General features: G+C 44.0%; 1 protein-coding gene across 1 annotated transcript in view; it reads right to left on the bottom strand.

Annotated features, from left to right (window-relative positions):
• RPS6KA1 (ribosomal protein S6 kinase A1) overlaps positions 1–9,610 on the bottom strand; it is a 71,136-nt gene extending 61,526 nt beyond the window's left edge. Inside the window, exon 1 of the mRNA XM_050932011.1 lies at positions 9,422–9,610. Within this exon, the coding sequence (XP_050787968.1) occupies positions 9,422–9,484 (63 nt within the window). The 5' untranslated portion in view covers positions 9,485–9,610. The remainder of the gene's footprint in view (positions 1–9,421) is intronic.
• Between the last annotated feature and the right edge of the window lie 11,742 nt (positions 9,611–21,352).

The following is a 21,352-nucleotide window of genomic DNA, read 5'->3' as shown; positions in this document are numbered from 1 at the left end:
AGTTTAGCACAGGGAGGAGTTGGCAGACTCAGCTCTTCACATACAAATTTAGTCTTCAAAGATAAGCGCAGGGAAAACAGCTGGTAGTCTCCAAGTTGTAGGAGCTACGCCCCGAGCAACACCTTGTATGTGTGAATTTAGAGCCAATCCAATTCACAGCATGGCCATGTCAGTTACAGCAAAGAGCCAATCCCTGCCTGCTAGACTGACATTAGCCCTGCAATATTTACACCTATAGGGCCCAATTCTCATCTCACACCAATGTAGTTCCAGTTGCCTCTAGTTTACCCTTGGGAGAGATCAGTCTCATCCTGCGTTACAATCAGTTGCTTCTCTAAAGTGTGGACATAAGCACATGCTTAAAAAGCTATTGACTTCAATGGGGAAAATCAAGAATGTACCTAAGAGCTGCCGGGAACAGGGATTACTCACTGGAGTTCATGGAAATGACTTTGGCACACTTTCCACATTCCTTGGCCTGAGCAGCTCAGGTAAGCAACATAAGAGAACACAAGAGCTGCCATACTGGGTCAGACCATGCTCCATCTTGCCCACTATCCTGCGTGGGACAGTGACCCGTACCAGGGCTTCAGTGTACAGACCAGGGCAATTACAGGGTGATCCACTCATCTCCCACTCCTGGTTTCTGGCAGTTGGAGGCTTAGGGTTACCCTGAGCATGGGGTTGTGTCCCTGATCAGCTTGGCTAATAGCCCTTGATGGACCGAGATGTTCATGGCGGATAGAATTCTTTTTTGAACCGTTATACTTTTACCATGGGGTGTTGTGATGGCCAGTGAGTTCCATGGGTTAGTTGTGCATTGTGCGAAAAAGTACTATTGGTTTGCATTAAACCTGCTGCCTGTTAATTTCATCGGGTGACCCGTTTTTTGCGTGTATTGCGTGAAATGCAACTCAATCTGGCCTATGCAGTCCAGTCTGGTAAAACTGGTTTTCCTGGGCTGCAGCCAGTTCAGTTGTCCTAGAGGGCTTCCTTTTGACCAGAAAACCATCCAGATTAATGACTCCCAACTGCTTTAGGCACAAGGATTTCTCTTGGCACCTCCTGGAACCCCAGTTCAAGATGGAGGTAAAACACAACATGATGATCCAGCACCATTTATAGTCAAAATGGTATTCACAAATGCAGTTTATAGTTTGATACAGATACATGCAGACATATACTCCTCAGTCACATCCACCAGTTAGTCATGCAATACCCAAAAAGGCGGTGTTAGATGTGGTTTAATAAGGACGTAGGGCCAGATTCTCAAAGATATCAGAGTTGCTTGTTCTAACTCAGCCACTTAGAAAGGACCAAACCACGTTTTGTTTCCTCTCATACGCTTGCACAGTTTAAAGAATCAGAAGTATTTTCAATCATAAGTGGCCAGAGAAAAATAATGGTACCACTACGGAACTAAACTAGCAGAAGAACTAACTAAGTGTTTCCAAGAGATTACAGATGTATTGTTTAGGAGAAGCTGTCAGTGGCTTTAGCCTACAAAGAATATTTAAGAAATGAAGTAAGATCTTTCCATTGCACAGAGGAGAGTGCCTCCTTGCTAGCACCAACGTAGAAGGATGCTTGTGTTTATTGGCTCAGCTGTTTCTGATAGACAATTCTTAAGTCACTGTTCATTAAAATTCCAGCTTTGTAAGGGTTGTTTACGTATTTAAAAAATAAGTCCGACAAGAGGTGGAATGCCCATTTTAAGTTGAAGAAGTTCACATTTAATTAGCAGCCACTCAGAGGCTACTAAAGGCACATGCCAGGAGAGTGAACCCAGCTTCATGTGGGCCAAACTCTGCTTTCATTTGCACCCAGGCCACCCACAGTAACTGAAAATAGACTTTGGCCAACCTGAAACTCAGACGCCCTTAAATAGCCTCAGGAGGAGACACAAGGAGGTGAAGTGCAGTGGTTCTCAACCAGGGGTATATGTATCCTGGGGGGTACGCAGGGGTCTTTTAGGGGGTCCATCAACTCATCTAAATACTTGTCTACTTTTACAATAGGCTACATAAAAAGCAATAGCCAAGTCAGTACAAACCTAAATTTCATACAGACAATGACTTATTTATACTACTCTCTATACTGAAATGTAAGTACAATATTTATATTCCAATTAATGTATTTGATAATTATATGGTAAAAATGAGAAAGTCAGCAAGTTTTCAGTAACAGTATTCTGTCACACTTTTGTATTTTTATGTCTGATTGTGTAAGCATGTAGTTAAGTGAGGTGAAACTTGGGGAACGCAAGACAAATCAGACTCCTGAAAGAGGTACAGTAGCCTGGAAAGGTTGAGAGCCACTGACGCAGGGCACATGCGCTACCCCAAGTACTGGTATACAAAGTTCTCCACAAGCACACCTGAGTGGAACACGAATCCACAGCCACGCAGAGAAGAACATCTCTTTCTATGCTGTCTAACAGGAGGAAAACAAGAGAGTGTGGGTAAGGCATGTGACACCTGGGTGTGATACTTGGCTCTGCCACAGAGTTCCTTGGACTTTGAGATCTTTGGATAGAAGGGACAATTGAAGCACAAGGTTTCAAAGCACCGAGTGAGCTGAAGGAGTATTGTCTATCCCAGCAGCGTCTCCCCCTTTCACTCTATTGCCTCTTCCTGCTTCCTAAGCATTTGGCACGTACCCTTAAGTACCACATTTCTGACTTCCTCCTGTCAAACGGCACGGGTTCTGCAGAAAGCTATTTGTGATGGACTGTAATCCTGCTTGGGAGTGGCAGGATGCTGGGAGAAATCAATACAAAGCACACATTCCAGGGGGTACTTTGCACGCACACACGTGCTTCCACTGGGAACCAAATTCATCCACCAAATGAGTCACTTTTCAAACTGCTGTGCAACTTAGCTTTGCTGGAAGAAGCCTGCACACTTTGAGCCAAGACTCCCCCCCACAAAAAAACCCCAAAAACGCTTTACCGCCTCACCTGGCGGTTTCCATTTAGATCTCTGTGACCCATCTGGAGTTATGTACATATCTCTGTCCTGACATGTATAGTAGTCATCTTCCCAGGTAACATGCTGCAGTTTATTGCTTTATAAATACACCTGAACAAATTTATGGGTTTTTCAGCTTCATCTTTTTGTCTTGTAAGAAACCTCTTTCAAGGCTCCATCCTACATACTATATACATATACAGCTAACCAGCTATATGTGGCACAAAAACTTGGCAGAAAATTGTTCTCTTGTTTCCAAACATAAGGCTACCTGACTGCCCCACCCCAGGGTGATTCAGAAGAGAGCAGTGCTGGTGATAGTGTCATAGGTACTGACCAGGCAGTGCCTGCTGCAAGAATTCCATTGTATGAGACCTGGCTCTTGAACTCTGAGTGTTGTGTATTAACACGGAGCTGACACTGACCAGCCAGGAAGAGCAGTTCAAGCTACAGAAACTGCAGCTAGCAGGCATCTCTGCTGGGAGTCAGCAGTCCATCCACCCAACTTTTCCAGCAAGCGTTGCTCTGTGTCTGAGGAAAGTGCAGATTAAGAAGGCAATCTGACATGCCACCTGTAGTGCTGGTTTTAGTTGTCACTTGCTCCAGAAATACCCTAGTGAATCACTTTCAGAAACAAGCTTTGCAACTTGTGGTCCCTTTCATACATAGACTTTAACACCATAGGGGTGTCTGTTCAATACAATCGTCTATTAAAAAAAGCAAATGTATATGGTTACATAACTCTCACCTAGGGCTGCACTTGGAGATGTTTATCTTAGGACATCTTGCTTTTTAAATCCCTTTAATTCCACATAATCCTTATTGCAGCCAGAAAGTAATTGCCAGAACTGGACACAGTAGCCATAGCTGCTCTGAATCAGAGAAGCAGGAAGAACTCCTCCCTTTTGGGTCATGAAAAATATGAAGCTCATTCTCTTAACGCCATTAAGACAATCAAAACATTTATTTCCTAATTAGAGTGTTCAGCAAAAGTAGAGCCTTGGACTACTGATAAATCTGTTTAGACACCCTGGTGCTATTTCTAAAGCTTTACATTTCAACTGATCACTATACAGATGGCCATAAAATGTAACTAGACTAGGCAGAACTGGATTTTTTAAAAATCATTTCAGGGGATAATATTGATTCTTTTAAAGCATTTTTTCTAGTTATTGATTTAAATTTGTACAGTTGCATAAAATTATGGGGGAGGGGAAGTCAGATGATAATCTGATGACAGTAGATGTTGAGATTCAAAAAGTTAAAGCTTTATAAGCATTAACACACAAATTGTCAAATCACATGTCAAAATATACCGAGTAAATATCCTTAAATCATACTAAGTTCTCAAGAAGAATTTCTTACTTTGCCTAGCTGTAAATATAGATTACTACACTACTGATGGAAATATTTTTTCATCTGTTTATGTTTGTATGGCGAAATTAATGTTTATTGACATTTACCTATAAAAATCTAATCCTTCCATGGCTAAACATAACTAGAATATTATACATCCATAAAGAACCTTCCCCACTCACTTCCATGAATGGTGAAACATTAAGTGCTGATGTACAAAATCCCAACAGACTCTCTCTAATGAGAATCAAATCCTTCCTTCAAAAGGTTTTGGTACTTTGATATGCAACCTTTTTTATTGCTAATTTTCTTTTAAATGGAATTTGAGCGCCTTTGCTGATTGTGGCTCCACTAAGGAAAACGCCACAAAATAAAAAGACGCACCACACAACACTGCATAGCCCAGGCGACGGACTGATGAATTGGCTGTGACATGCTGGAGAAACGTATTAATAGAGATTGAGATCACATAGCTTCCTTCTTTATCTTCTGATCACTGCATAGAGTTCACCTAAGATGTTCATAAGCGACAAGTTAGCTATGGAGAACTTTTGCTCAGTAGAGAGAGGACATGTATTTATAATGGGCAAAATAATTCCAGTTTGAAGTGACGGTCAGTTAGACTGCTGTATATTTGCTTAACGAAATGAGTTTAGCGAAAAGCATTGCCTAGAACGGGCCTGCACAATATGTGGCCCGGGACGCCGCATGCGGCCCGCGTGGGCTCACTGTGCGGCCCATGGATGGTGAGTAGGCAAGCGGCGGGTGAGGGAGGAGGGCTGAGGCAGCGAGTGGGCGGGCAGTGGTGGGGGACGAGTAGGTGAGCCGGGGGAGTGGAGGAGTGAGTAGGTGAGCGAGGAGTCAGTGGCTGACCTGTTCTACTGATCTGGTCTGGCTCCCATGCCCCCTCCAACGGTTGCAGCTGTCTGGAGGTGCTGCCCTCCACACCTTCCTCATTTACACCTCATTCATTCAACAGGGCAATCCATTACAAAGTTGGGGGAAGATATTATTCTACCTCTAGCAAAAGACATTTTTCTTTTACCTTAATTATACTACCTTAGGGGCCTGCTATAACATATTACCAAGGTTCAATACTGCTGTTTCAGTGGGGGCAGTGCCGGGGAAGGAGGGTTTGTTTCCACAGGGTGGGCGGTGCTGGGGGGGTATTTTGGGGGGCTGGGTGGCGCTGGGAGGGGATGCTGTGTTTCGGAGGGGTTCAGCCCTCAGCGGTTTTCTTTGGAGTAATATGGCCCTCGACGCTTTACGAATTGTGCAGGCCTGGCCTAGAAGTTGCTGGTCATTACTATGACAATTAAGTCACTCAGGTTCATTTCCTCCTGCTTGCACTTTACTTCACCCACACTTCCTCATTATGTTAGCAACATTCTGATCAATGCAGAAAGCAGAAGAGGAACTGAAATACCTGTGAGGCTGAGTTTGGTGCCCAGGACTTCAGTGTTTCCCTACTTGCCTCCTGCAGTGCATTGGTCTCACACACACTTCCATCCACACCCCACAAAGCAGCTCCACCTTCTTCACTTGAACTTGCTGTGACAAACAGAACCAACTACCACCAGTCTCAAAACAACAAGGATTACTAATACTCCTGGAGCATGAAAAAAACAATAGGTTTGATTCCTCCACGAACACTCCGATAACACCTCTGCTCCGTGACTCAGAAACCAAAGGTTTGCGGAAGCCCATTAAAAACCTTTGTGGCAAGGATCCCAGAGTAATTTACGTAACTGACGTTCCAGAAACATCTCATTTCGTAGCTACATTACCCTTCACAAGAAGGGCCAGCAGAACCTCACCACCCTTTAATAACCTTTGAAGCCATGAGTCACATTCAGTCTTTTAAGCCTTCTCTACATTATGCAGCTATATAGATATTCTGTCAGGTTAGAGGGAATGTATTGGCATCTAGCACAGAAGATGGCAGCCAGACTTAAAGGTGAAACAAAACTCCACCAACACTATCCATTTTATTACACGGGATCCAGTGCCCATGCACACAACTCCCCAATTAGTTGGGATATTAGCTTCGGAGTTGGGTTCTACATACAAGACACAATAACCCCAGAAGTTAAGGGACTACTTTGTAAAGGTGCTAAGAACCTGCTGATCCCACTGATTTTATTTGGAGTTGTGGATACTCAGCACCCCAAAGAGGGGAGGGAAGGTGTGTATGTGTTTGGGGGCGGGGGAAGACGACAGGGAAAAAAAAAACGACAACACAGGCCTTGAGACTTAAATTAAGCTACAAAAGAGGCAATAGGTGAGAACACATTAGTCTTCTTATTCTCCCGTTGTTAGAAACAAACTTCATAGATAGGAATGATTTCCAAACATACAGGACACACGACCCTCCACCACAAACAAAAAAATCCAAGACATCAGTTTCAGGTCAGCAGTATAACTCCAGTAATGTTGACATCGTCAGCAGACAGGCATGCAACACACAAAAGTGCAGTTTGTCCACAGGATTAGGCAGTCCTGCCAGCAGCATCACTTGTCATTGACGCTGGCATTAATTTTTCCTCCTGTTAGAGTTTGCATATAGTAATCAGGTATTATGAGGTCTTCCGAGTCAAAAAAAAACCAAACCAAAACAAAAAAACATGCAGACTCAAAGCACCATGGTATCTTACTACGGCACTGTCATCTTCCAGATCTCAGTTACCTCACCACAAGTGTCAGCTCTGAAAGCACAGTGTGATGGCAGGCCTCTTGATCAAATCATTGTGGAACAAGTAACTCCCTCCTCTCCCACCCCTGTACGTGCACATGCACCTTGATGACTCAAAACTTTACAACAGATGCTATTAGTTCACTTCAAGATGAATCCTCTGTCTATCCATGCACCCCAGATGTTCTAAGCCCACAGTAGATGGAGACCCTTAGCACTGCTGCTAACCGGCATGGTGAAGTATTGACCCAAAGCCTTGCAGGGCTTGGCTTGCAAAGAGAAGCGGCAGCTGTGACCAATGACATTCTCTCAACAGAACATTTGTTGTTATGGTCATTGCTCAGAGGTTTCAAGTCAAGTTTCTTTCTCTATCATGAAAGACCTATCAAGAGGCTAAATATTAGGGACTGGTCAGCTTTAGCAGGAGAACCTCAGCTTGTGCACCCCTGTGAGGTGGTGGGTAGGCAGAGTAGCACACATCTCAGCATGAAGGGAGAGTCTCAGGGCCTGAGAAAAAGACATGCTGTAGAATAAAGGTGCTGGGTGTAGTTACCATTAGTAGGAGCTCAGTTTCATAGCACACAGCCACAAGTGATTCTTTAGTATTCAGTTTAAATGCTCCCCAAACTTGCACCTTTCCTTTTAAAAAATTGTACCATAAGCCTGCAACAATGCATGTCTATGGCACATGTAGTATCCTGTCCATCTAAACAAAGATTGAGTTACTGCGGGTGGGGGAGAGGGAAGAGAGAGATTTAAGTAGGAAGGAAAGAAAAGTGTGTATGTGAGAAAGAAGTGTGTAACATGATAGAACACCTGGGAATTTTAAATGTATGCCCATCCTGGCAAAGTGGATTAGAGAAGCGTCAGCGTGCATGCTTTGAAGGGGAAGCAATGTAGTACTCTGAGGGGGTCATTTTGACTTGGGACTTTGAAGCTGGAACTGCGTTTTCATCTGTGTTTGGAAAAATCCTACCACACTTGCGGCACCAGTGCAATCTAAATAACATGAGATTCAGAGATATGGCTTCATTCTGTACTTCAGAGCATTTGTTAGGTTTAATTAGGCCCTTAAACGTTGGATAGACTGCAAGCTAGATACTCTCCGTCCCTTAAAAAAAAAAAAAGATTATCAAGGGTCAAATATAGCTTAAGGAGTGGTTAATATGCTGATCTGGCAGTTCATTACAATGCATTCAGTCTAGCTAGTATACTGGTGGATGGTTTTCCTACAAATCCTCAGGAAATTTGATTAGTTGTGCATGTGTAACATATGTATTACACATGTGAGAGATAAAGGGAAGAGACTTTTTAGGGAAGTTAATTCCTCTCCAATATTGAGAAAGTAATACAAGCAAGAAGACACTTCTACAATGTGGTTTAAAAGATGACAGTCCTACAGTTTGTTGTTTTTATTTGAAACTTGGAGAACTTCTCCTCCCCTCCCCCAAGGACTTGGTACAAAAGATCGCTTGAGGACTGACACTATTCAGCACTAAGTTTTAGTCCAGGACTGGTTTGTACAACCCAGTTGTACACCCACAAGGGGTCAGCCCTGAGGGGCTCAGCTGCCTAAACATTGCAGCGTGATAGGCCAAATCAATGCAGCAGATTATGGATGGCAGCCTCAGGGCAGCACACAAAACCCACAGGATTACTGTGAATCTGCTTCTTTGCTTAAATAAAATAACTCACTCACTCACTCCTGGCTGTTCGAACCACTGAAACCCGCTTGCAGATATGTTGATTGGATCAGGTGAGAAGTCCCTGCCTTCCCCCATTCCCAAAAATGAATTTCTCAATTCCTTTAGCGCAGGGTGGGGGCAGAGAGATGATCCAGAGCAGAGATCCTGGGTGCAGAATCCCTAATTGCATTCATCTGATCAATTATGGGATTTTTATGTCTTTAATTAGTAGGCAAGCCTACAGCGAGGCTTAGCTGCCATCCTCTTCATCTGGGTGAGGTGGAGGAGGAGACCTGGGTACTTTCTTTGTTCAAAGGGAAACTTTGTGTGTGTTCGTATGTGGACACAGACACACAAAGGCTCTTCCTCCTTGGCGCTGACCTCAGGGCTTTCAATGGGACAGAAAAACATCCCTCCCACCAAATCTCTGGGATGTCGCCCAGCCTGGCCCTCGTGCCCTGGCTCAGACTTAGACCCAGACCCAGACCTGGACCCGCCGAGGGGCAGGCAGGCTCCCTCAGCCCCTTCCCCGCAGTGCAGGCAGGAGTTCCCGTCTCTTGCCGCACAGGGGCTCCAATGGCTTCCCCGGACCCCACCATCCACTAGGGTAGGGGACTACCTCCACCCCGGCAGGGCCCCCAGCACCCTGGTGCAAGGAGGGTGCGGGGAGGCTGTATGCCACTCCCACCCAGATTCTCCGTCCTGCGCCCCCTCCTCACCTCCGTGTCCAGCTGCACCAGCTCCATGTTGGGCCATGGATCTCCCAGCTGGGCGAGCGGCATCCTGGCGGCTTCTGGCCCCGGAAGCACGGGGCGGGCGGACGGGCTTCTTCTCCTGGCGCTGCAAGTGGGTCAGACGAGACCGCACTGGAGCTCCGACCCGAGCTCCGCCGCCCTCAGCTCCTGAGCCAGCTCCGACCCGCCAGCACTCGGAGCGCCGCTCGCTGCCCCCACTGGGCACCGGCCTCTAGCGCCAGCCCCCTCCGCCCCATTGGCTGAGTGTCTCTGCGGGTAGGGAGGGAGGTTCCGCCCCGGCCCGGCGCTGCTCCCGCGGGGGTCGGGACTTGAGGCGCCGTCCGCGGACAGGGCGAGCGTGCTCCAGAGGCCAACGCCCTCCCAAGAGGGGTGCACTCAGTGCGCACCCCTCACAGATCCCCTCCTAGTGCTATCGCAGGGCTGCACCCCAGACCCGCATCCTGAAGGGGTACACATTCTCGCTCCTTTCCAGGTGCTCCCCGAATCCCACCTCTGCACCCCTGCTTCGGGTGCGAAGTCTCATTCTTCCAAAGGGTACCTCAAAATCTGCCCGACCCGTGAAAATGTTCACCCCTTCCCAGGTACCCCTCAAATGGCAGCATGGTGCAGAGACCCTCCCCTTAGCTGCCTTCGCAATACCCCACAATACAGGACAGCAAGGTTCGATGAATGGCAACTTGGCAACCAGGTGTCTCAAAGGAGGCTGGTGCCAGTGCAAAGCAGTTCAGTTACTATGTGTCATGCTGCTGCATCAGGAGTGGCTAAAAAAATCCAATTCCTGAGCAAAAGATGAAGTCACAGTGACTAACTACTGGAATTTACCAAGGGATGTGGTAGATTCTCCATCACCTGAAGTCTTTAAATCAAGACTGGATGTTTTAAAAACAAAACCATTCTTGATTACAAGATTAAGGGCTTGATGCAGGAATTCCTGGTTAAAAATCTATGGTCCATGTTATACAGGAGGTATCATTGGTCTAGGTGATCATAATGGTGGTGTCTTCTGGTCTTAAGATCTATGAATTTACAGACTTGGATGTGGGAGGAAAAGGAGAAATCCAAGTCAAGGAATAAAGTTATTGAGAGTGGAGGCAAACAAAGGTCTAAATCAAAGGAGATGGAGGATATATGCATATGCTTACCCAGAAAAATCACTTCTGTTGTCTTTCAAGAATTAGGCAGAAGGAAGTGGAGATGAAGCCTCAAGATTTCTTGGCCAAAATAGGCAGAGGGAGGCTAGATCGAATCAACCTGTCAGAAGATATGTACAGTTGAAGACATAAAACAGACCAGTATCTCAACATATGGTAACATGTCTTTAAAGACAAAGCTCAGTGCATAGGTATTTACATGCATTGTTTGAAAAGTAACACTGGTCAGTGACAGGATCTTTCCTAATATATTTGAAAATAACTGAACACGTACAGAAGGTACCATATTCACAGGAGTCCTTGGATTCCTTACACCATAAAGCCAGCCGTGGTTTTGGATGGTTTTAAGTACTGTTTGTAACCAACTGTTATGTGTACATATTTCTACCGGTAAGGGAGATTTTCAAAGGCACAAAAGGCAGCTAGATGCTCACTCCCACTGCCCAACTGGAGTGAGGTGCCCAACTGCCACGTGTGCCATGGAAAATCTCCCCCCAAGCGTTAAGCTGAGTTGTATGCTGCCTTCATTGTATATAGAACACTGGAAAATACCCCCACAAAAAGGGCGTAGTGAGGTTAAATTAGTGGGAGGCAGTACAGGCTAATGATTAGAGCAGGAGATGGGCAGGCCAACAATCTGGGTTCTGTTTTCCGAGTCTGACATTAACTCACTGTTCTACCTTGTGCAAGTCCCATTCTTCAGTTTCTCCATAAACTAGGGACATTGATACATATCCAGCTTTGTAGGGTTTATAGAGAGAGACTCAGATGACAGGTGCTTTAGAAATGTGAAGTATTAATTATAAATTGCTATTCTTATCTGCTATCCCGTCCAGTAGAAAAATGTAACACTCTGCTCCTTCTGTCCACCTTCTGCAAAAAAACATTTTTGTATTTCATTATAAAACTGTTTATTAAATAAACATTTTTTAAAAGATAGGTACAGCTAAGGGTCAAACATAATAATGTGGGAGCTGAAAGTATTTTCCTATTGTTTGTTAAGAACCAGCAGTGTACAAAGCACAAAAATATAGTTTCTGCCCCAAGGAGCTAACAATCTAAGGTCCCAATCCTGCATTCTCATTGGCCTGGGCAATTGACTCAAGGGGATCAGAATTAGGTCAGCACCTATCACTTTTAAAAATCCCACTTTTAATCTTCACAACAGGCCAGTGAGGGGAGTCCATATTATCATCTGTTGTACAGAAACTGAAGCAGAGAATTCCCCAAGATCATAGAGAGACATAGTGTCAGAACCAAGCTTAAGATTTCGTGGCTCCCAGTCCTGTGCTTTGACCACACCTCAGTACTGTAAATCTACAAGCCTGAGATGAAAGTCTTGTGGAGTACGAAACAGTCAGAATAGTACTAGTGAATTCTTGTTATGGACAATTAGGTCTCATATCAATTACTGTGAGAGCAAGTTGAGATGAGTTTTGTCTAGGATAATTTCATCAAACTTCACAGCTTTCTAGGAGTGTTCCTTGTTGCTTGATATGCATAGGGCAGCATGGCTAGGATCATCCTCCAGCTGGTGCAGAATTAAACCTGCTTTAAATAGCAATATTAAAGAGATAGCATCACTGCTGGAAGACCTAACATCTGACTTATTTTCCTTTCATTTGTTTGCAAAGTCCATGTAACTTTTAGTACTTCTTTATGTTCTTGAATTATATCAGATTGACTTATATGATGAATGCAGATAGAAGCATGTATGGCATGGGGCTTTCTAGCAGGAGAGCAAAGTGGACGTTTCCAACCCTCTAAGATCAAATTTAGGCCCCATGAAGCTGACCTTTGGCAATTCCACCATGGTGGCACTGGCCTTGATTCCTCCACACTTCAGGAATCACCCAGCCCTGGTGTTAAACTGAAGTGATATATTTAAGCCATTAGGACAAAGAGGGCATTTCCCCCCAGTTGGCATGCAGAACTCCTATTGATTTCAAAGAGGAGATCTGCCTCGAACTCCTGCAATCATGTGGAGCAACTGAGGATATAACCTTGACCCAGCTGGCTATTAACTGCTGTGAATTTTCGGACCCAGAAATCATTATTGCTATTGTAAAGAGTGAAAATATGTTAAAAATAAAGTAGTTTCCTTTTGGTGAGTTAAAAAGTTGGCATGCATATGGCCCTGGATGGGGTGCTCTGTTTACAGCACTGGTATTTTTCTAGCACTGAATAATGGTACAGTAATCAGGAAGAATGCAAGACAATTTTCAAGATTACTGTGGGAGGTTAATGGCCACTATCCAAAGGGATTCTATTTGAAATGCAGAGCAAAGTGTGTTTGAATTCAAGTAGAGAGATAGGGAGAGAATCCACTACTGACTCCATCCCCCGATGACTCTACTGATATGTTGAAATGTGCTCATATTTCACAGTAGACAGATTTGCAAGTTGACCACATGCTTGACAAAAGACAGGAAATATTGAGCTTTATGGAAATGAAGATTTCTTCAATTTGAAGGGAACAAAAAGATCCACACACAGAGATGCCGAAGAGTCTAGGCAAAGTACCAAATCACTCATGCTAGTTTCACAGTAAAACTGTAAATTCAAGATTATTTTTGTTACTGAAAAATACACTACATGAGTATTAGCACGATAGTGCTTGTGCTCTGTTTATTGTTTCATTTACACAAAGACCTCAAAGAACTTTGCAAAGGTGGCTATATAGTATCCCCAAATTAGATTAGATAACTCTCATAGCAATTCAGTGGCTGAGCTCGGCATAGAACGCAAGAATCCTGAACCCAAGTCTGCTGCTGTAACCAACAGACCACACTGCCTCCTGCAGCAGACAACCCTGAAAGATACAGGAGACTGGTAACAGAATAAGGGACCTCATTATTAGGTTGCCAGGTGAGCCCAGGGCAATGGTGACTGAAAGTGTTTTCTTGATAGGTGAAATGAGGTAGTGGTCTCAGCCCAATTAGTATTTCCCAGTTAAAAGGCAGCTCCAGTGTTGGCACCCAAGAGAGCACAATGGCTAAATGAAGCTAAACAACCTTCTTCCTTTCCAAGTATTCTCTTCAAGTAAGTGCAGAGGTCTTTGTTTGGGGGCAGTGTTATGGCTATGATGGAGACACAGAGGTCTCCAAAGATCTCAAATGGCCCCTTTCACAGTTCACTGAAATTCACTGAAAAACTCAAAATGCTGCATTGCTGTTTATTTTCTCCAGTTTCAAAATCCAAATCCTCATCATTTACAGCAGGAGACATTTTAGCATCTGAAGCTGGCTGGCTTTTGGTTTATAAATGTGTTCCCATTCAGAGTGATTGTGATGTATGTGAAAGTTACATCCGTTGAAACAACAACCAACCAGCTTTCCCAAGCTTGGCCACAGGTACAGTTCTCCCCTTTGCATTAAAAGCTGTTTGATTTGCTGGCCCCTTTGCGATCCCTGTATAAGAATGCACAGACCGTAGCTAATCAGCCTAGCTGCCTAGGAATAGTGATCCCCTGAGTCACCTTATCTGTCCGCTTCTCCTTTCTGGAGCCAAGATGCAACAGGAACATCTTTTTAACTGTATGTTGTGCTAGATGCTTGTATCGTAAGTTAGGAGGTGTACGGATAATGTGTATCTCTTTATTCTCTCGTATATTTCTGTATTTTCTGACACTCAGAATTGTATCCCTGTCTTCCTATATAATGTTTATTAGGCAGTCTCAGATCATTTTACAAACTTCAGGCCAGATCCCACCAGCCTTTACTCACACAAATAAATGTAATGGGATTGCAAGCACAAATTTGCAGGATGAGTCCCATTACCAAGGTTATTATTTACTGAGCAAGATCAGTGTGGTCTGCAAGCTACATGCATTCAGACATTGTTAATTAAGCCTTACAACAACCCTGTGCAGTAGGTATTTATGTATTTTTGTTTTTAAAATGCACTAATCTGAAATGATCTTCTAGTATATTGCTGTTATTCTTGTTGTGCAGATGGGGAAACTGAGGAACATGTCACGGAGCAAATCAGTGGCAGAGCCAGGATTAGAACTCAGGAGTCCTGTCATCTTCTCATAAGAGCAGAACAAAAGAACGGCCATACTGGGTCAGACCAAAGGTCCATCTAGCCCAGTATCCTGTCTTCCGACAGTGGCCAATGCCAGGTGCTTCAGAGGGAATGAATAGAACAGGGAATCATCAAATGATCCATCCCCCGTTGCCCATTCCCAGCTTCTGGCAAATAGCCATTAATGGATCTATCTTCCATGAACTTATCAAGTTCTTTTTGAACCCTGTTATAGTCTTGGCCTTCACAACATCCTCTGGCAAAGAGTTTCACAGGTTAACTGTGTGTTCTGTGAAAAAATACTTCCTTTTGTTTGTTTTAAACCTGCTGCCTATTAATTTCATTTGGTGACTCCTAGTTCTTGTGTTATGAGAAGTAGTAAATAACACCTCCTTATTTACTTTCTCCACACCAGTCATGACTTTATAGACCTCAATTATAACCCCCCTTAGTCATCTTTTTTCAAGCTGAAAAGTCCCAGTCTCCTCTCCTCTAACCACCATAATGGGATAACTTCTTGTTTTGATCCCAGAGACATTTTTCCTTTGCGTGGTGCAAGTGTCACTTTTCAGACATAAAACAGGAGCTCTGTAATGAGAAACTTTGGCTGGCATGTTTAATGACCGATTACATTTTCCTTTTGTGGCGGATTTCTTTCCGTTGTTATACTCACTGCCGTGTGTGATTACAGCTGCCTGAAATGCCACTGCTTTCCGAGGCAGGTCCAGGCAGCAGCTGGAATGCGGAAAACACATCACTGCAGATTATCGTACAGTGAGTACCTTAGGGAACGCAATCAGTTCTCTAACTCTAATTCCCCTGGAAGAGGGTGTTCAATGTATAGTGATGGCCTATTAACAGGACAAATACCTGCATCTTCTGTAAACACAACCATGTGCCTCACACTCCCTCCTGATGTTGCTGATGTGGCCAGTTCTTGCAAGAATTAAGCCGGCTCATCTACTCAAACCAAGTTGTGATTCCTATGGCACCATTTACTGTATTTTCCTTTGAAGAAGGTCCCTGGTTCTGTGAAGTGATTATGGGATCACTGACCCCATCCAGCCCACTGCTTCCACATTAATTATTATTGTAAGTATCACGATAGCACCTAGGAGCTCTAGTCAATGACCAGAGTTTTAGACTTGAGCCCCAGAAATCTGAAGGAGGATTGTTTGGCATGGGCATGCATTGGTTAAACCGATGCCTAGGAGAGCCTCTTTTTATTTGGGAATTTGCCACCTGCAACTCCAGAGCACTAAGTTGGAGACAATAGGTGTTCTGAGCAAAGGGACCCATTGGGGTTGGGAACATCCTGGGAGGACATGGGAACCAATCAGGCACCAGCCATCTGGGCAGTAAGGCCATATCTGCTGGTTGTCATGGATACAATCTTTCCGTCAGTCTTCCCCGATATCAGTTACCTTCCGTTTCCTGGATGCAAAGAAACGAGCCGTGAGTCTAGTCTAATTTCCATGCAGAGCAGAACACTTGACATCCAAACAAAAAGAAAAATTATTTTGTTCAAAGCCTAGACATCTCTTCCTAGCACGAACTGAACCAGGAGCTGAAGCTGACTTGCTTTTTGGTATTTCAACTATCTGAGCCTGCTAATGCTCGGACTAATTCCATTTTGGTGCTGCTGTTACTTTCAAATATCTCATAGGACCTCAAAGGAGTTGTTTTCACTGCCTCTTCATATTTTTGTCTTGTTTAGCATTTTGGATCCAGGATAAGCCACTGTGGAGTGTCCTTATTGCTGCACAGACATGCAGTTTAATTTACTTCAACTGCTCATTAGAAAGTTCAAGCTAACACCACCAATTTACAAGAAACTGGCTCAGCCTTTCAGATCCTAGCTGCTGTCAGCTCCCTGTGTGGACGAGACAATGGTGGGTCAAATGTGACTTCAACGTTTTATAGAAGAGAAGCCCTTACAAAACCTAAAGCCAATTCCAGTGGAAACAGCCGGTGGGGATAGCGACTTATTCACAGTCTATAGTTTATCTAATGAAGTTGGCAAATTTTGTTGACTCATTGGCACTCAGAGGTGTTCATCAGACAGCCAGCTCTCACAGCAGCACCATGCCAGCCAGTGAGAATGTGAAAGGGAAAATGACTAGAAACTGTAAACAAAGAGTGAAACTGACAGATGTGCTTTCATTGTCTCCAGCTGGGTAGTACAGAATGCAGAGTAAACAGTACAAATCCAGGTGCCTGGGTCATGAGGCAGGTCTGCCAGGGTTATAGGGGGACCTGGCAACGTAAAACAAAAGTACACTCCAGCAGAAACACAATCTGAGTTAGCTGAAAATCTCAAATGAGCTATTAACAGTACAGTGCGTACAACACACAACTGGGCAGTTCTCATTCCACTGTGTGTAGAGGGCACTGGTGTGCATTACATCCATTCATTCCAAATTAAACAATTTTATACTCTGGGAAATGCCACCTACCTCAACAGGTGGGAAACTTGAGACGGCCTGCTGTGACTGGGGAAGAGAACACATGCTGGGGTGGGATGCGGAGTTGCCTCTCCTGCTCCTGAGTCTCTAGCCACTCACTGGCCAGCTTGTGGAAGATGGTAACTGATTAGTCCCTCTTCTTTCATTTTAATTTAAACCCTAGCCCAGGTCACGTGGAGCTACTTTTTGCTATGTTTCAACAGATGCAGAGAAGTTAAGTCAGCTGTTCAAAGTCATGAAGTGAATCAGTTTCACAGCTGAGAAGAAAACCTAAAAGTCGTGACTCCCAGATTTTTGGCTCTAACCCCTAAGCCACACAAACCAAATAAACTACCCAGACTCATTGGAAGTCCATGCCCTTAAGGAGCTATTCTTCTTTCTCTCTGGGCTGGTCTACACTACGGGGGAAAATCGATCTTAGATACGCAACTTCAGCTACGTGAATAACGTAGCTGAAGTCGAAGTATCTAAGATCGAATTACTCACCGTCCTCATGGCGTGGGATCGATGTCTGCGGCTCCCCCTGTCGATTCCGCAACTCTGTTCGGGTTGGTGGAGTTACGGAATCGATATAAGCGCGTTCGGGGATCGATATATCGCATCTAGATGAGACGTGATATATCGATCCCTGAGCAATCGATTGCTACCCGCCGATACGGCGGGTAGTGAAGATGTACCCTCTGACTCTCCGCTTTCTCCAAGAGGTGGCATTATCACACAAGTGCCACTTCATTGCTTCTTGGCTGTTGGTGCTGCTACACAGCAGGGACTAAGCCACTAGTAAAAAGCCATGTCACAACAATAAATGGAGTGGATTAATTAATAACTTAATAATCTGGCAGTTAATGAGATATCAGAGCAAACATATTCCCTGATCAACAGAGCTTTGATTCTGCTCCCAGCTGACTCCCATTAGCCACTCTTTCTGTGATCCTACTCCTCAAATCCCAGAAGTGATCCTGCTTGAGAAATTAGTTGGGATGAGCAGCCCCTCCCACCCCGGATCTCCCCATGTCACAGAATGTTATTATAGTGTGTGGGAATTGAGTCCTTTTACATACTTTATGAGCCCTCTAGTGGAACTAACTGTATTCTATATTTCAGAAGCCGCCTGAAACTGTTCAGAGCTGCAGAATGTATGCAGCTACTAGGCCCGTGTATAGTTAGCAAATGCAATTATCTGGGACCAAACTGTGCCCTGTGGCTTTTTCATATTTTGTTCTACAAAGAGTAAAACGGTATAACGGGTTTAAATATGCTGGGAAATGCATTTACTTGGCCAAAGGAAAAGTAATGCCTCACAAGCTTCGAAACAACAACAACAATAAAAAAACCACCTGAGTTTGTGGCACTCTTGCATATTTGGCAATGCTGCAGCTCAAAGGAGCATGTGTCACCACAAAGGTAAAGTGGCTGCAACAATATAAAGCTTGTACTGTGTTGCTTCTCTGCATATTTCATAATCTTTTTCCCCAGAGGGAATGGACCAAAGTATGAAGAAGTCTACAAAGGGACTTGGCAAGTGTTTGTTTTTTTAATTGGATATGTGCCCTTTTTTCCTCCCTCTTCTTTAGGTTAGATAAACAAAGACCTGAGAGGGGGTTGGAAGTTTTTTGGGTCTCCCATCAGCTCCCTCCTTGCAAAAGGAATTTTTTCCCATATTTCTTTTTCACATTAGAAATCTCAGGAACATCCAGTCTGGCCTTCCCTGGGTCTGTCAGACTGATATTTATTCTGGCTCTTGCACCTTGACCACAGGCTGGGGGAGGGCATCGAAGCTTTTACAAAAAATGTCCTAACTCAGTCATATTTACTAGACATCAAAATGAAATAGATATTAGCAAACCCAAGTGGTTTTACACTGTGTGACTGAAAATCCCTTTCCCACTCAGCTTCCGCTCATAGCTCTTGGCATTTCACTAGTTCTCCAGGCACCACAGACTCTTGCAGGACAAATTCTGGTCTCCCATGTTTAAGAAGGTTGAATTCAAACTGGAACAGGTACAGAGCAGCGGCTACTAGGATGATCCGAGGAATGGGTCATGTCTTATGAAAGGAGACTCAAAGAGCTTGGCTTGTTTAGCCTAACCAAAAGAAGGCTGAGGGGAGATATGATTGCTCTCTATAAATAAATTGGAGGGATAAATACCAGGGAGAGAGAGGAATTATCTAAGCTCAATACCAATGTGGACACAAGAACAAATGGATATAAACTGGCCATCAGGAAGTTTAGACTTGAAATTAGATGGTTTCTAACCATCAGAGGAGTGATGTTCTGGAACAGTCTTCCAAGGGGAGCAGTGGGGGCAAAAGACATACCTGTCTTCAAGACTAAGCTTGATAAGTTTATGGAGGGGATGGTATGATGGGATAGCTTAATTTTGACAATTAATTGATCTTTGACTATTAGCGGTAAATATGCCCCATGGTCTGTGATCGGATGTTAGATGGGGTGGGATCTGAGTTACTACAGAGAATTCTTTCCTGGGTGTCTGGCTGGTGAGTCTTGCTCACATGCTCAGGGTTTAACTGATAGCCATATCTGAGGTCAGGAAGGAACTTTCCTCCAGGGCAGATTGGCAGAGGCCCTGGGGGTTTTTCGCCTTCCTCTGCAGCATGGGGCACGGGTCACTTGCTGGAGGATTCTCTGCACCTTGAAGTCTTTAAACCATGATTTGAGGACTTCAATAGCTCAGACATAGGTTAGGGGTTTATTACAGGAGTGGGTGAGTGAGATTCTGTGGCCTGCGTTGTGCAGGTCAGACTAGATGATCATAATGGTCCCTTCTGACCTTAAAGTCTATGACTCTTCGAGATTAGATCTGAATTTCTAAGATTTGAAAAAAATAATAATAATCCTGCTTGTTTTCTAACAAAACTTTTTAGGTCTCCTCCTCCATCATAATGAAATTGAAAAGAGCATTGCCCATTTTTCCCCCTTTGCAGCTAACATTACATTTGAGCGTGTGCTCCCATCTCCATCGCTACAAGATGAGGACAATGATAATCAATTGCAAGGTTTTAATGCTGGTGAATTTAGCCAACAGACAATTTCTAATCTGCTATATATTTTTCATGTTAGAAAAATGAAAATGTGCCCAGAGGGCCTCATATTCAAATATTTGTACAATAAACACAGCATCTATAAAAAGATAAAAGTGCAGAGAAATATCAAGGGTGCATGTGTGTTTTTTAATGAAAATAATGCACTGCATTTAGGTAGCACCTTTCATCTAAGGATTTCGAAGTGCTTCATAAAGGTAGATATCGTTATGCCATTTAGAAGATGGGGAAACTGAGATACAGAAGTAAAACTACTTACCCAAGGTCACAAAGCTCACAGCCAGTCAGTGGCAGACTCGAGACTAAAATCCATGTCTCCTGATGCCCAGTCCTGTGCTCATATGGCAATGTACATCTGGCCATTTGTTTTATGTCAGTTTGCAAAATATGAACTTCATGCCTTTTGGCCCCTGGTGGATTAGATAAAATCTTTATTGCACCTACTTTATACTGCAGCATAATACTATAAAGCCTGTGTCCATGGAAGTCAATGTGAGTTTTGCCATTGACTTCAGTGGGAGCAGGGATAGCAGGGCTTGCAAGGCAGGTAAATACAAGTTTCTTTTTGCCTGCTTTCCAACAGGAGCTCAGTGAGACACTTGCAAACAAATTAGCTTTTGAAGGCCCTGGTCAAAGCTGTGGTGTTGATTTGTCTCTTTCAAAGTCTGCACAGAATCATTTCCCCCCCCTTATCCTTGCATGCCACTAACTAACATGCAAGAAAAACATCCCACAGTAGCAGCCCAGAATAAGATATAGTGGAAATGAGGCCAGTGTGCTGGAAACAGATAATAAATAATGTTACATCAGATAATATTTAACTCAAAAATCCTATCCACTCACACAGCAAGAACTCCAGTATACGGTAAGAATCCTTTAAAAGGCCACAAGATCCACTGGATATTGACAGCAATCATACATTAGTAGTTGGTTGAGGGCGATGATAATAGGTCACAAAAAAACTGATTACTCACCTTCTCATAACTGTTATTCTTTGAGATGTGTTGTTCATGTCCATTCCAATCAGGTGTGTGTGCATGCACGTGCACAGTAGCTGGAAGATTTTTCCCCTAGCAGCATCCGTGGGGTCGGCCTGGGTACCCACTGGAGTTGTGCCTTCATAGTGCCCAATACAGGGCCCTGCCAACCCACCACCCCCTCAGTTCCTTCTTGCCGGCTACTCCGACAGC

This window comes from Gopherus flavomarginatus, chromosome 22, assembly GCF_025201925.1.
Source record: "Gopherus flavomarginatus isolate rGopFla2 chromosome 22, rGopFla2.mat.asm, whole genome shotgun sequence".
In the NCBI taxonomy this organism is placed as follows: Eukaryota; Metazoa; Chordata; order Testudines; family Testudinidae; genus Gopherus; species Gopherus flavomarginatus.
This window is presented reverse-complemented; position numbering and strand designations above follow the sequence as displayed.